Genomic DNA, 12,435 nt, shown 5'->3' on the forward strand with positions numbered 1-12,435 from the left:
ATTAATTGGTGCAAATGTTTTATTTTAGAACTAAATGAATTTTGAACTTTGTGTATAGAACTTACTAGTAAAGAGTAATGCTAGAGACCCCAAAAGTTTTATCAAATTTTCTACCAAATGTCTCACATGGGTGTGGGTCTCACACCCATGTGAAACATTTGATTAAAAATTTGATAAAATTTTTAAGATCTCTAGCATTATTGTACTGGTACATGCCCCTTTATTAATTGAGACAAGTAAATTACAAATACATCCTTGAAATTTGCTTAAAATACGAATTGTCTCATGTGATTTGAAAAATTACAAATATCTTTATGTCAGAATTTTTTATTTAACAGAATTAATTGAAAATGTGAAATTTCTAACTGTTCACCTATACAATAATAAAATTATCTGAATTATTAATTGAAATAAAATTTTAACATTATTAAAAACTGTTAATTGACTTGATGATTTTTTAATAAAAGGGCTTATTTATTATGAAATTAAAAATCTTAGGGATATAATGTGATTTCAAGAACTATAAAAAATAATTTATAATTGGGGTACTTACATGTAAGTCCTAATAAGTGGACTTATTATCTAATAGGTCCTATGAAAAATTTGTCATAAAAAAGCCACTAATTGTAAATTTTAACTACAATTTATAAAAATCATGACAAAAAAAGTCACTAATTGTCAATTATTAGCGATATATATAAAAAATTATCACAAAAAAATTATTTTTAGCAACAATTTTATCAAAATTTATTTTCAATAGGACTTGATAAAAATTAGATCCAACTATTAGAATTTATTAATAATTTACCTTTATAATTTATATAAACATCAGAAAGTGTGTTTGTAATTGACCAATTGAGACCCAGTAAAGAGCCCAAAAAATCATGTTGGACTCAATTAAAAAAATAATTTATTTGTATGTTTTGTTGAGCCCAATCTGACTTTACATGAGTTATTTAAAACAGTTAATAGGTCCAATTTAAAACAGGGTCCATACTCTGCCATCAAAATAGTTTCTATATCGGTGGTGTTATATTCATCAATTGATATATTAATATATGTTATTATATTATTATTAATCTTATTTATTATATAAATTATAAATATTTAAAATTTTTTAAATTATAACATATTATCTGTTAATACACTAATTATTTTTTGTTATTATTATTATTATTATTATTGCTTTGTATTTCTAAATCCGTTTAAGTTTTACTGTGTGTTATTACGCTTTGAGCTACTTGTTATCTTTATAAGTTTGGTTCAATCATTAATATTGTATGTGAAAACAGATTCTTTAAAGAATCTGAATATATTCTCTCTCTATGTTTTAATGTGCCTTGAAATATAACCTTTGCAAATATGAGGAATTTTTTCATTACATAATTTGCATTTGTAAGTTGATTTTTGTGAATTGTGGATTGAAATGTGATTGATTATATAATTATGCTTATTATAAAAAAAAAAAGAAAAAAAAAAGAAGTAAAAAATAGAAAAATTAAAGAACATGACTAGATTTTTATCTTTTTAAAGTTATTCTTATCGTAATCTATGTAAATAAATTTTAGTAATTATACATGTAAATAATTTTTGTGTGTATTAGCAAAATATATATATATATATACAAATTGTAAGTGCTTAATATTTTATCTACAAATTATTATTTTTGATAAAAGGACTCAATTTTATAAATCTGCCTAAGACCTCATAATACTGAAGGCCGACCCTTTATGTGTATATAAAGAGATATGTTGTCATTTTTTGTGATGTATAAAGAAGTAGAACAAAATTTAAAAATAAAGAATACAAATTGCTTGCAGAGAATAAATGATTATTTTCAACAGGTAGCTGATGGGTTTGCTCGGATGCTTGTCGCTTCGGTTGGAACCAACACCACATGGGGTAAGATGATGATCAAAATCAGCCACAACTCCAGTGAGCAAACGCCATTACAGACCCGTCTCAACAAGCTGGCCTCAGCAATCGGCAAGGTTGGTTTGGCAGTGGCTTTTCTAGTTCTCTCAGTGCTCTTGTTTCGCTACTTTACTGGGAAAACAAAAAATGGTAGTGGCAAAACAGAGTTCAATGGAAGCAAGACAAAAGTCGATGATGTGATCAATGCCATGGTGAGAATGATTACTGCTGCGATCACCATTATAGTCGTCGCAATTCCTGAAGGCTTGCCATTGGCTGTCACACTTACTCTTGCATATTCGATGAAGAGAATGATGGCTGATCAAGCCATGGTTCGAAAGCTTTCTGCTTGCGAAACAATGGGCTCTGCCACTACTATATGTACTGACAAAACAGGCACACTTACACTGAATGAAATGACAGTCACAAAGTTTTGGCTAGGCCAAGATTGCATAGAAGGAAGAGGTTCAAGTACCTCAATTGCAGCCAATGTTCTTGAATTGCTCTGCCAAGGAATAGCCTTGAACACAACTGGCAGTGTCTACAAGTCCACTTCAGGATCCGAATTTGAGTTCTCAGGTAGTCCCACTGAAAAAGCAATTCTTTCTTGGGGAGTCCTAGAATTGAACATGGACATGGCAGTGTTGAAAAATAATTGTATGGTTCTCCATGTTGAGGCCTTCAATTCGGAGAAGAAACGAAGTGGGGTTTTAATGAAAAGAAAATTTGACAACACGGTCCATGTGCACTGGAAAGGAGCTGCAGAAATGGTACTCTCTATGTGCTCTCATTACTATGATTGTTCTGGAAACATGAAAGTTCTGGGTGAGAGTGAAAGAACGAGATTTGATCAAATAATTCAAGGCATGGCTGCTAATAGTCTCCGGTGCATCTCTTTTGCTCATAAGAAAATCTCAGAAGCAGAGCATGCAGCTGGACAAGATGATCAGAAGCTAAGTGAAACCTGCTTAGCCCTATTGGGGATGGTGGGTCTGAAAGACCCATGTCGACCCGGTGTGAAGAAAGCTGTGGAAGATTGTCAATTAGCTGGAGTAAGCGTCAAAATGATCACTGGCGATAATATTTTCACTGCAAGAGCAATTGCCACCGAATGTGGGATACTCAGGCCAAATCAGGACATAGGCAATGAAGCAGTAATAGAAGGTGTGAAATTTCGAAACTACACACCTGAAGAGCGAATTGAAAGAGTTGAAAAAATTTGTGTGATGGCCAGATCTTCCCCCTTGGACAAGCTTCTAATGGTGCAATGCTTGAAACAGAAAGGTCATGTTGTCGCGGTCACTGGGGATGGCACGAATGATGCACCGGCCTTGAAGGAAGCAGACATAGGCCTTTCTATGGGGATTCAGGGGACTGAAGTGGCGAAAGAGAGCTCGGACATTGTCATATTGGATGATAACTTCGCTTCTGTAACCACGGTCTTGTGTTGGGGTAGATGTGTTTATAACAACATCCAAAAATTCATCCAGTTTCAACTCACTGTGAATGTAGCTGCACTTGTCATCAATTTTGTGGCAGTTGTTTCAGCCGGTGAAGTCCCTCTAACCGCGGTCCAGCTTCTGTGGGTGAATTTGATCATGGACACATTAGGTGCTCTGGCTCTAGCCACAGAGAAGCCCACAAAGGAGCTCATGACAAAGCTGCCGGTGGGTCGAACCGAGCCACTTATCACCAACATCATGTGGAGGAACCTGCTAGCTCAAGCTCTGTACCAAATAGCAGTCCTACTGGCCTTGCAGTTCAGAGGCGAATCAATATTGGGGGTGAATCAGAGTGTGAACAATACTTTGATCTTCAATACTTTTGTGCTTTGCCAAGTCTTCAATGAATTCAATGCACGAAAGCTTGAGAAGAAGGATGCGTTTGAAGGGATATTGAGGAACAGGTTGTTTGTGGGGATCATTGGGATAACCATTGTTCTTCAAGTGGTGATGGTGGAGTTTCTGAAGAAGTTTGCAGGTACAGAGAGGTTGAGCTGGGGGCAATGGGGAGTGTGTGTTGGAATTGCTTCTGTGTCTTGGCCCATTGGTTGGGTTTTCAAGTGCATTCCTGTACCAGAGAAGCCATTTTGCAGCTATCTCAAATGGCAGAACTTGAAATGCGTTTGCAAATAAACAGCTGGAGATTTCAGTACTTAATTTGTAGAATGTGTAACTAGTTCTCTATCAAAAAATTAAAATATTTATAGAAAACCACTGTTGATTATCCGAGCAGAAGGTTACTGCTTGATATTTTCAAACTCTGCTTGTATTGTATCCGTGTGGGAAATTTTCCGACCACACTGCCAACTCAATAATTCAGCTGGAGAGCACTGACAGAATAGATAGCACCTGACTGACCTGCAATAGAAATATAAGAATCCCGCAGTGGTTCGTCCACCCGGGGGGCACTCCAACGATTAAGTCAGTGTATCTCTCAAAGATAATCAATTATTCAACTCACAAGCTTGAGCCCAAAAAGCATACCTTAGACCCATGGGGGTGCCTTTCTTTTATAGCCAACATAAACCTAGTCCCAATAGAAGCCTAACTTCTATGAACTCAGGATTACTGCTAATCTTGGACTCCCAGTAAGATTAGGATAAACTCTCTAAGAGTCTTATATTAATACAAACTGAAGTCTTCTCTCATTCTAGGACTCTTGTCCCTCATTCAGGTTGAGTTCCCTTTTCATTCTAAGACTCTTGTCCCTTATCCACTTATCTCGGATTCTAATATCTTCGCAGACAACCTCGGCCTTGCCGAGATCACCTTGGCGTCATGACCAGGACACGTGGCACCTCGGCTGATACGTCGGCGTCACCTTGCCACGTGTTGGTACTCAGAAAATATATCTCCACAACTGCCCCCTAGGTTCTATTACCTCGGCATTCTGAGGTGATAGAACCTACACTGTTCGTTCATCTGTGCCCCTCTGTCCGAGATCAAACTCGTCGACCTCAAAGTTCCTTGGACTTTACTGTCCACTGGTGTCAAGAATCAAGTTTCATGTTTTCCAAGCTGCTTGAAATCGCACCTCCTAGCCGAGGTTCTGGTTCCATTAATTCGTAAACTCCAAGAGCTTTGCAACTGCTCTACTCACACTCTCTGGTGAGTTCCCGATTTCCAGTCATCTATTTGACTCCGGTGATTTTCATATCGGCATTCATTTCACTTTGTAGGTTCATGAACTCTTTACTTGCTATTAAGCTCAATCTTTCATAACTCTTCTGAATCTGTTAACTTGCCATCTGTTGCCTTCTATTTTCGTCTGTCTTCAAGTTTTGAATTGTTTGAATGCCTGGCACTGTTCTTGTCATATCCGCTTTCTGTTGCTAGCATCGTGTCTAGGTCATTACTTTCTTGTTCTTCACATACTTACTTAGTGCCTGTGCACTTGGCTTTATTCTTGAACTTTGTCGTCTTCTTGACTATTTTTCTCTTTTTTCATTCAATCCTCTGGCTTTTTCTCTTTCTAGCTCTTTTGCTTAAATCCGTCATTGTTCCAAGCTTTCAAACTTCTGTAACTGTCTTCGTTCCTCTCCTCCGGTGAAGCTTACGTCATTCTGTCATTGTCGTCAGAGTTCGGCAATTCTCATTCCGGCTTCCCTCTTTCTGGTAAGCCACTGTTCCTCATAGTTTTATTTCTTGTTGCTTTCCAAGAAGCTCTGCTTCATTGTTGATAATGATTGCTGTTTTACCCGTTGTTTCCAAATCTTCTTCTTGAATACACACTGTTCACACATCTGTTGATTTCTGCCACTGTTCTTGGCTTGACTCACTTGTGCAATCTTTTTGTCTTCATTTCCTGATAGCTTCATCACCATTCTTGATTACGAATTACATTCTTGTTTCTGTTTTCTGTGTCTTTTTTCAGATTCTTGCTTTCAATCCTTGCCTTCAAACTCCGAGGTGCCAATCGCCGAGAAGAGCCTTGATCAAACTCTTCAGGAGATCGATGCTGAGCTCGATGCCGAGAAGGCTGCTGAGAAGTCTTCCCAACTGTCTTCTATATCCTGTCATTGATGCCGAGTAGTTTTGTTTCCTTCTTTTACTCCTTATACCTTGTACTTTGTCTGTCTTTGTATGCTTTTAATCTGGCCGACGTGCCATTTTTGTAGTCTGAATAATTTATTTTTCAATATTCAGACCGAAGTGCCTTCTTTCTTCTTTAAATGCATTTCTCTGATTTCTTCTTTGAATGTATGTCTTCTTTTTTCTGCTCTTGTATGATTCTATACTTAGAATAATTTGCTTGTCTTCAAAGTACACCTTGACTGTGCAATCTCTTCGGGTAAAATACCTCTGTCACAACTTCTAATCTTGCTCATCTCGGCCTTGTCCTAACACTTGGAAAATATTGTAACAAATATTTTCACAAATGTTGCTTAGGACTTGTCACTTTCTCAATGTCTTCTATCAAGACTTCAATTTTCCATATTTCAAGTTTTGACAACCTGTTAGTCTCGGCAAGTACGCAGATATTGCTTGAACTTGACTTTAACTTGTAAATTTTTCTCAAAAATTTCAACAAGTGTTTAACCATCATCCTTTATCATAACCTCGGCTTAACTTCAGCTTGTAAATTTTTCTCAAAATTTCAACAAGTGTTAAACCATCTTCCTTTATCATAACCTCGGTTTAACTATAACTTGTAAATTCACACAGAATTTCAACAAGTGTTAAATATCACATCGGTTTAATTTCAACTTGTAAATTTACACAGAATTTCAACAAGTGTTAAATATCACCTCGATTTAACTTCAAGTTGTAAATTCACACAGAATTTCAATAAGTGTTAAACATCATCTTGGTTTAACTTCAACTTGTAAATTCACACAGAATTTCAACAAGTGTTTAAATATCACATCGGTTTAACTTCAATTTGTAAATTCACACAGAATTTCAACAAGTGTTAAATATGACCTCGGTTTAACTTCAACTTGTAAATTCACACAGAATTTCAACAAGTGTTAAACATCATCTCGGTTTAACCAACTTGTAAATTGCTACAAATTTCAACAAGTGGTAAACATCATCTCGATTTAACCAACTTTTAAATTGCTACAAATTTCAACAAGTGGTAAACATTATATCGGTTTAACCAACTTGTAAATTGCTACAAATTTCAACAAGTGGTAAACATCATCTCGGTTTAACCAACTTGTAAATTGCTACAAATTTCAACAAGTGGTAAACATCATATCGGTTTAACTAACTTGTAAAGTACTACAAATTTCAACAAGTGGTAAACATATTCTTCTTCTCTCTGCCCCCTACATGGCTTCCACATACTCCTTTGCGAACCTTATAAAAGGTCTTCAACGTGCCTAACTGCAGTCCAACCTTGTGTGTTTTCTTTTTTATCTTCTGGGATCTGAGATTTGCTCACTGAGCTCTTCTCTTTTCGGACTTAAGTGCCGAGATCTTGTCTGCTAGAATCTTGGATCTGCTCACTCAGGTTGAGCTTTTCTCTTCTTGGACCTAATCATCTAGGCCGAGATCATGTCTTCTAGGATCCGGGATCTGCTCACTTAGGTTGAGCTCTCGTCTTCTCGGGCCTACTTGTCTAGGCTGAGATCATGTCTTCTCGGATCTAGGATCCAGGATCTGGAATCCGGGATCTGCTCATTCAGGATCAGTTCTTCTATACTTGAATGTTATCTCCTTGGGAGCGCTCATGCCCCCTATCTTTGCATCCCTTCTGGAAGGGTCTTCGTTCCTCCGTAGGTATCTATTCTTCCATACCTGGAGGTCATCTTCGTTGTAGCATCCGCTTCGATCTGTTGTCTTTGGTGCGTCACCTTCCTGGCCGGCGCCTTTCACTCCGTGACTCTGGTCACGAATTTCTGTGTTGCTATTGTCCCCTTCAACGTCGAGGTTGATAGATCTCCCATTCCCAGCAGGAGCGTTGTCTCCAGTCTGATCCTTCTGTCCGTCATTGGCCATCTATTCTTCTTTCTTTCACACAGACGGCACCAAATTGTGTGGAAAATTTTCTGACCACACTGCCAACTCAGTAATTCAGCTGGAGAGCACTAGCAGAATAGATGGCACCTGACTGACCTGCAACAAAAATATAAGAATCCGGCGGTGGTTCGTCCACTCAGGGGGCACTCCGACGATCAAGTCAGTATATCTCTCAAAGATAATCAATTATTCAACTCACAAGCTTGAGCCTAAAAAGCATACCTTAGACCCATGGGGGTACCTCTCTTTTATAGCCAACATAAACCTAGTCCCAATAGAAGCCTAACTTCTATGGACTCAGGATTACTGCTAATCTTGGACTCCCAGTAAGATTAGGATAAACTCTCTAAGAGTCTTATTTTAATACAAACTGAAGTCTTCTCTCATTCTAGGACTCTTGTCCCTCATCCAGGTTGAGTTCCCTTTTCATTCTAAGACTCTTGTACCTTATCCACTTATCTCGGATTCCAATATCTTCGGAGATAACCTCGGCCTTGCCGAGATCACCTCGGCGTCATGACCAAGACATGTGGCACCTCGGCTAACACGTCGACGTCACCTTGTCACGTGTTGGTACTCAGAAAATATATCCCCACAGTATCTATATTTTGACATGTATCAGATGAGAATCTTTTGTTTAGCTCTTCACCATAAATTGTTCTATTTTATGTGTCTAAGACTCTGCATGGCTATAGATTCTCAAATTCAAGTCTTAACACTATTTTCTTTCAGACCAAATTTGTGTTTTCTAAAAAATGAAAACAAAAACAAAAACAAAAACACAGCCAAACAGGCCCTAAATACTTTCTGTGCACCACTGACCCCAACCCCAACCCCAAAAAAGAGGGCAGCCAAATGTACGAGGTGCACGCCAATGTGGGATTTAGGACTTACCACAATCCCAAAAAAATAAAAATAAAAATGGAGGAAGTCTATTAAAATGCAACACACAGTAAAATGTTTTCCATTTTTAAAAACCCAATCACAATATGGTACAGAATTCACACAGGTAATGTGCAATTTCAAGCTGCCATGTTGGAGCTCTAATTACAGGTTGAGGCTGAGCCTTTCTGTCATTGTACCAGTGCTCCTCATATGAGTTATTAGAGAGTTGGACAATCTTTACAACATCTGGACAATCACAAATTGGAGATTAATAGAGTTCCAGTTTCTCCCAAACAGATGTGCCATTATTTATTGACACACCAAATCCATCTAAGCAGCCATAGGTTGAGGAACTTTGCCATTGTCACTGGAAACCAAACTGTCATAGTATTCGACCAACACCTACTAACAAGGCTCTAAAAAGTGGTTGCGGTTATGGGGTGTAAAGGCCGTAACATAACTGTCAGTAACCAGAATCGTGAATTTTTTTATTTTTCGCACAATTTGAAAAAAACTTACCAATACGCATATTTTTTTTTCCATGGTCATATTTATTGGGTTTAAAATAAATATTGATCAATTTTTGTAAATTTTTAAGTATGATCCAATATATTTAATATTTTAAAATCACTAGAAACTGAGTTTTCTACATTTTATTTTAATAATTAATGACTTTATATTATACAAAAAATCAATCACTAACTATTATATATAAGATAAACAATGACAAAAGTAAGAGAATAAATAAGAACCTAAATTTATATATATATATATATATATATATTTTAACCAAGCCAAATAGATAATGACCACACGTATTATTTGGGGTGAGCATGGTCCGGATTGAGATAAAACCAAGGCCAATCCGTTATCTACGGTTCCTGAAAAATTGGAACCAATCCAATCTGTTTAGATCGTGGAACCAATCCGAACCAATCTATGGATTTGATCAGTTTAGGACCACGGATTTACATAATTGAATAACAAAAAAATATATAACACTTTAATTTCACAAAAATATAAATATAGCACCATATTAGTTTCACAATAGTAACATGTTTTTTCATAATAGCGACATACTATTCTAGAATTTAAACAACCATAGGAAAACTAGTTTCACCATAAGTATTTAGACCATTACAAATTAACACTAAAAACTAGCAAACAAAAGTAATAAAAAAAAGATAGGAATATTATGCGAGTTTAGGTTTGGATTTAAATTTTATATGAAATAAGAGAAGATACTATGCAGGAGGGTGTATAATAAAAATATATACTATTTTTATACGGTCTGGATCGGTTCCAATCTGGAACCGTGAGATTTAATCTAGAACCAATCCGTGAACTACAGATTTTTAATTTTTCAATCCAGAACCGAACCACGGATTCAAAAAACCAATCCAAACCTACTGGACTGGATCGGACTGGACTGGATCAAATTACGGATTTCACGGATTCCTTGCTCAGCCCTACTTATTATTATTATTATTATTATTATTATTATTATTATTATTATTATTATTATTATTATTATTATTATTATTATTATTATTATTATTATTTTCAAACAATATATAGATAGACGCACACAAATAAAATGGTTGAGTGATAGCAGCTGAATAGAATAGTATAGGTCTTACAGTTTCAACAAATCAATAACATGTTCTTCATCTTCCCTCTTCTCTCTCTTTATCTCTTGTTCCTCCATCTTCTCTCTTTATCTTCCCTTTTCTCTCTACCCCTATTCCCCCTATTTTCAGCTTTTTTTTTGTGTGTTTTTTCGAAGAAACAATTCAGAACCGTTACGTAACGGTGCATAACAGGCCGTTACGGCTGTTACAGCACTGTTACGACCGCTATGGCCGCCGCTATAGCCGACACACCTGTGAATCTTAATCATACTGCAAAAGCGGCCGTAACGGGTGGTGGTAACCACCAAAATCGTTACGTAATGACGTTATGTAATGGTTGCGGCCGCTTTTTAAACCTTGCTTCCCAACCACCTGGGCAAATAAATCCATCCGAATGATTTTTCTTGTTCTTTGCAAGCGTTCGCATCTGAAAAATTCAAGTAAACAATTAGATCAGTTATACCTCACTTCTTTTCTAGTTCAGTTATATTCATTCACTAAAACGTAATGAATTTCCCTCCTAGCTTCTTGGGAGTGGTATTAAACTATTAGCCTCTCGGGTTGTGAGAGGTTTATTTCCATCTGGGGAATCTTTTTTTTTTTTTTTTTTTAATTCTCACAGTTCTCTTCCTTTTTTCTTTTTAATACCTATTTTAGCCAACTATCAGATAAAAGTGAAAAAGTTTGCACTGCTTTTTTGAGAAAAGGTACCTTGGTGCCTGAAATGAAGACGAAATCCTGAGGCCTTGTAGGATCAAAAAATGCCATCTTACCCTGAGCCTTATTGTATGCAGCCACCTGCAGTTGCGCATAATAATAATGAACAATTGGGGTAGGGGCTAGGAAGTATAGATACGGATATGAGATATGGATACGATACGATATGGGGTACAACGATACGATAAAACCTAAAAAAATAAGATACCGGTACGATTAGGATACGTTTGTGAAAAATATATTTTTAAAATTATTAATAGCGAGTAATACATAAGCTAAAAAACATTGAGAAACCACAATGTAATTTTATAATGCAAAATATTAACCTTTAAGAATTTTGTATTAATTTAAGCTAGTAGCTTATTTACTTCTTAAAATTTTAATAAGCCTTGCAAATATTTCATTTCAATATCAAGTTTAATATATTTATATTACAATAATAGAACAATTCACAACTTGTCCCTATGCTTTTTCCTTTGACACTAGTGAAAAATATTGTATTCAAGTTTACTTGCTTATTTATTTATTGATAATTAATTTTACCATTGTTATATTCTTTTGTTAATTCTTACTTTCTATGTAGTTATAGGGGACATGCATAAAATAATTAGGATACATCAATTTGATAAATTCTATTATTTAACTCACTATGTTCTTCTTATCGAAAAACTTAACAAAGTATTAGAAAAATATTGTCATATTTATACTTGCAATTATATTATGAAAAATGTTTGAGGGCCACAAAAAGTGTGGCTCAAATGGCTCAAAACTGTCAAAACGACCATTGCTCAAAACTGTCAAAACTGTTAAAACGACGTCGTTTTGACAGTTTTGAGCCATTTGAGCCACACTTTTTGTGGCCCTCTACCATTGCTCTTATATTATATTATATTACTATGCAAGAAATGTTACAATTCTAATTTCATAAAACAAGTAAACATAACTTGGAGTATCCGATACTTCAAAATTAAGTATCCGATACTCCAAAATTAATGAAAAATAAATTAAGAAGTATCCAATACTTTTAATAAGTATCCGATACGTATCCCCGAGTATCTAAGGAGTATCGATATTCGATACAGATATGATACGGATACGTCACCCTATTTGAAGTATCCGTGCTTCATAGGGTAGGGGTGCTCAGATATTTTGTCCCATTCAAATCGGTTTACCTGAACCAATTCGTCGCATTTTGGACGGATGCGTGATAACGAATGAACAGTTGCGGATTAATTATTTTTCAATCCGCTAAGTTTGAGACGAATGGCGAATTTAAGATTCCTTTGACCGCAACCGAACTGTCAAACAGCGAGCACCCC

General features: G+C 36.0%; 1 protein-coding gene across 3 annotated transcripts in view; it reads left to right on the top strand.

The window, feature by feature from the left end:
- LOC114316473 (putative calcium-transporting ATPase 13, plasma membrane-type) overlaps positions 1 to 12,435 on the top strand; it is a 58,483-nt gene that overhangs the window by 3,534 nt on the left and 42,514 nt on the right. The window contains exon 2 of one of the 3 annotated variants that reach the window (XM_082875644.1): positions 1,845 to 4,174. The exons of 1 other annotated variant lie outside the window; for it this stretch is intronic. In XM_082875644.1, the coding sequence (XP_082731770.1) occupies positions 1,845 to 4,049 (2,205 nt within the window). In that variant the 3' untranslated portion in view covers positions 4,050 to 4,174. Of the gene's footprint in view, positions 1 to 1,820; positions 4,175 to 12,435 lie in introns of those variants that run through there. One more of the 3 variants, XM_082875642.1, reaches the window with a different exon arrangement.

Source organism: Camellia sinensis, chromosome 6 (assembly GCF_055761805.1).
Source record: "Camellia sinensis isolate YWXY chromosome 6, ASM5576180v1, whole genome shotgun sequence".
NCBI lineage: Eukaryota > Viridiplantae > Streptophyta > Magnoliopsida > Ericales > Theaceae > Camellia > Camellia sinensis.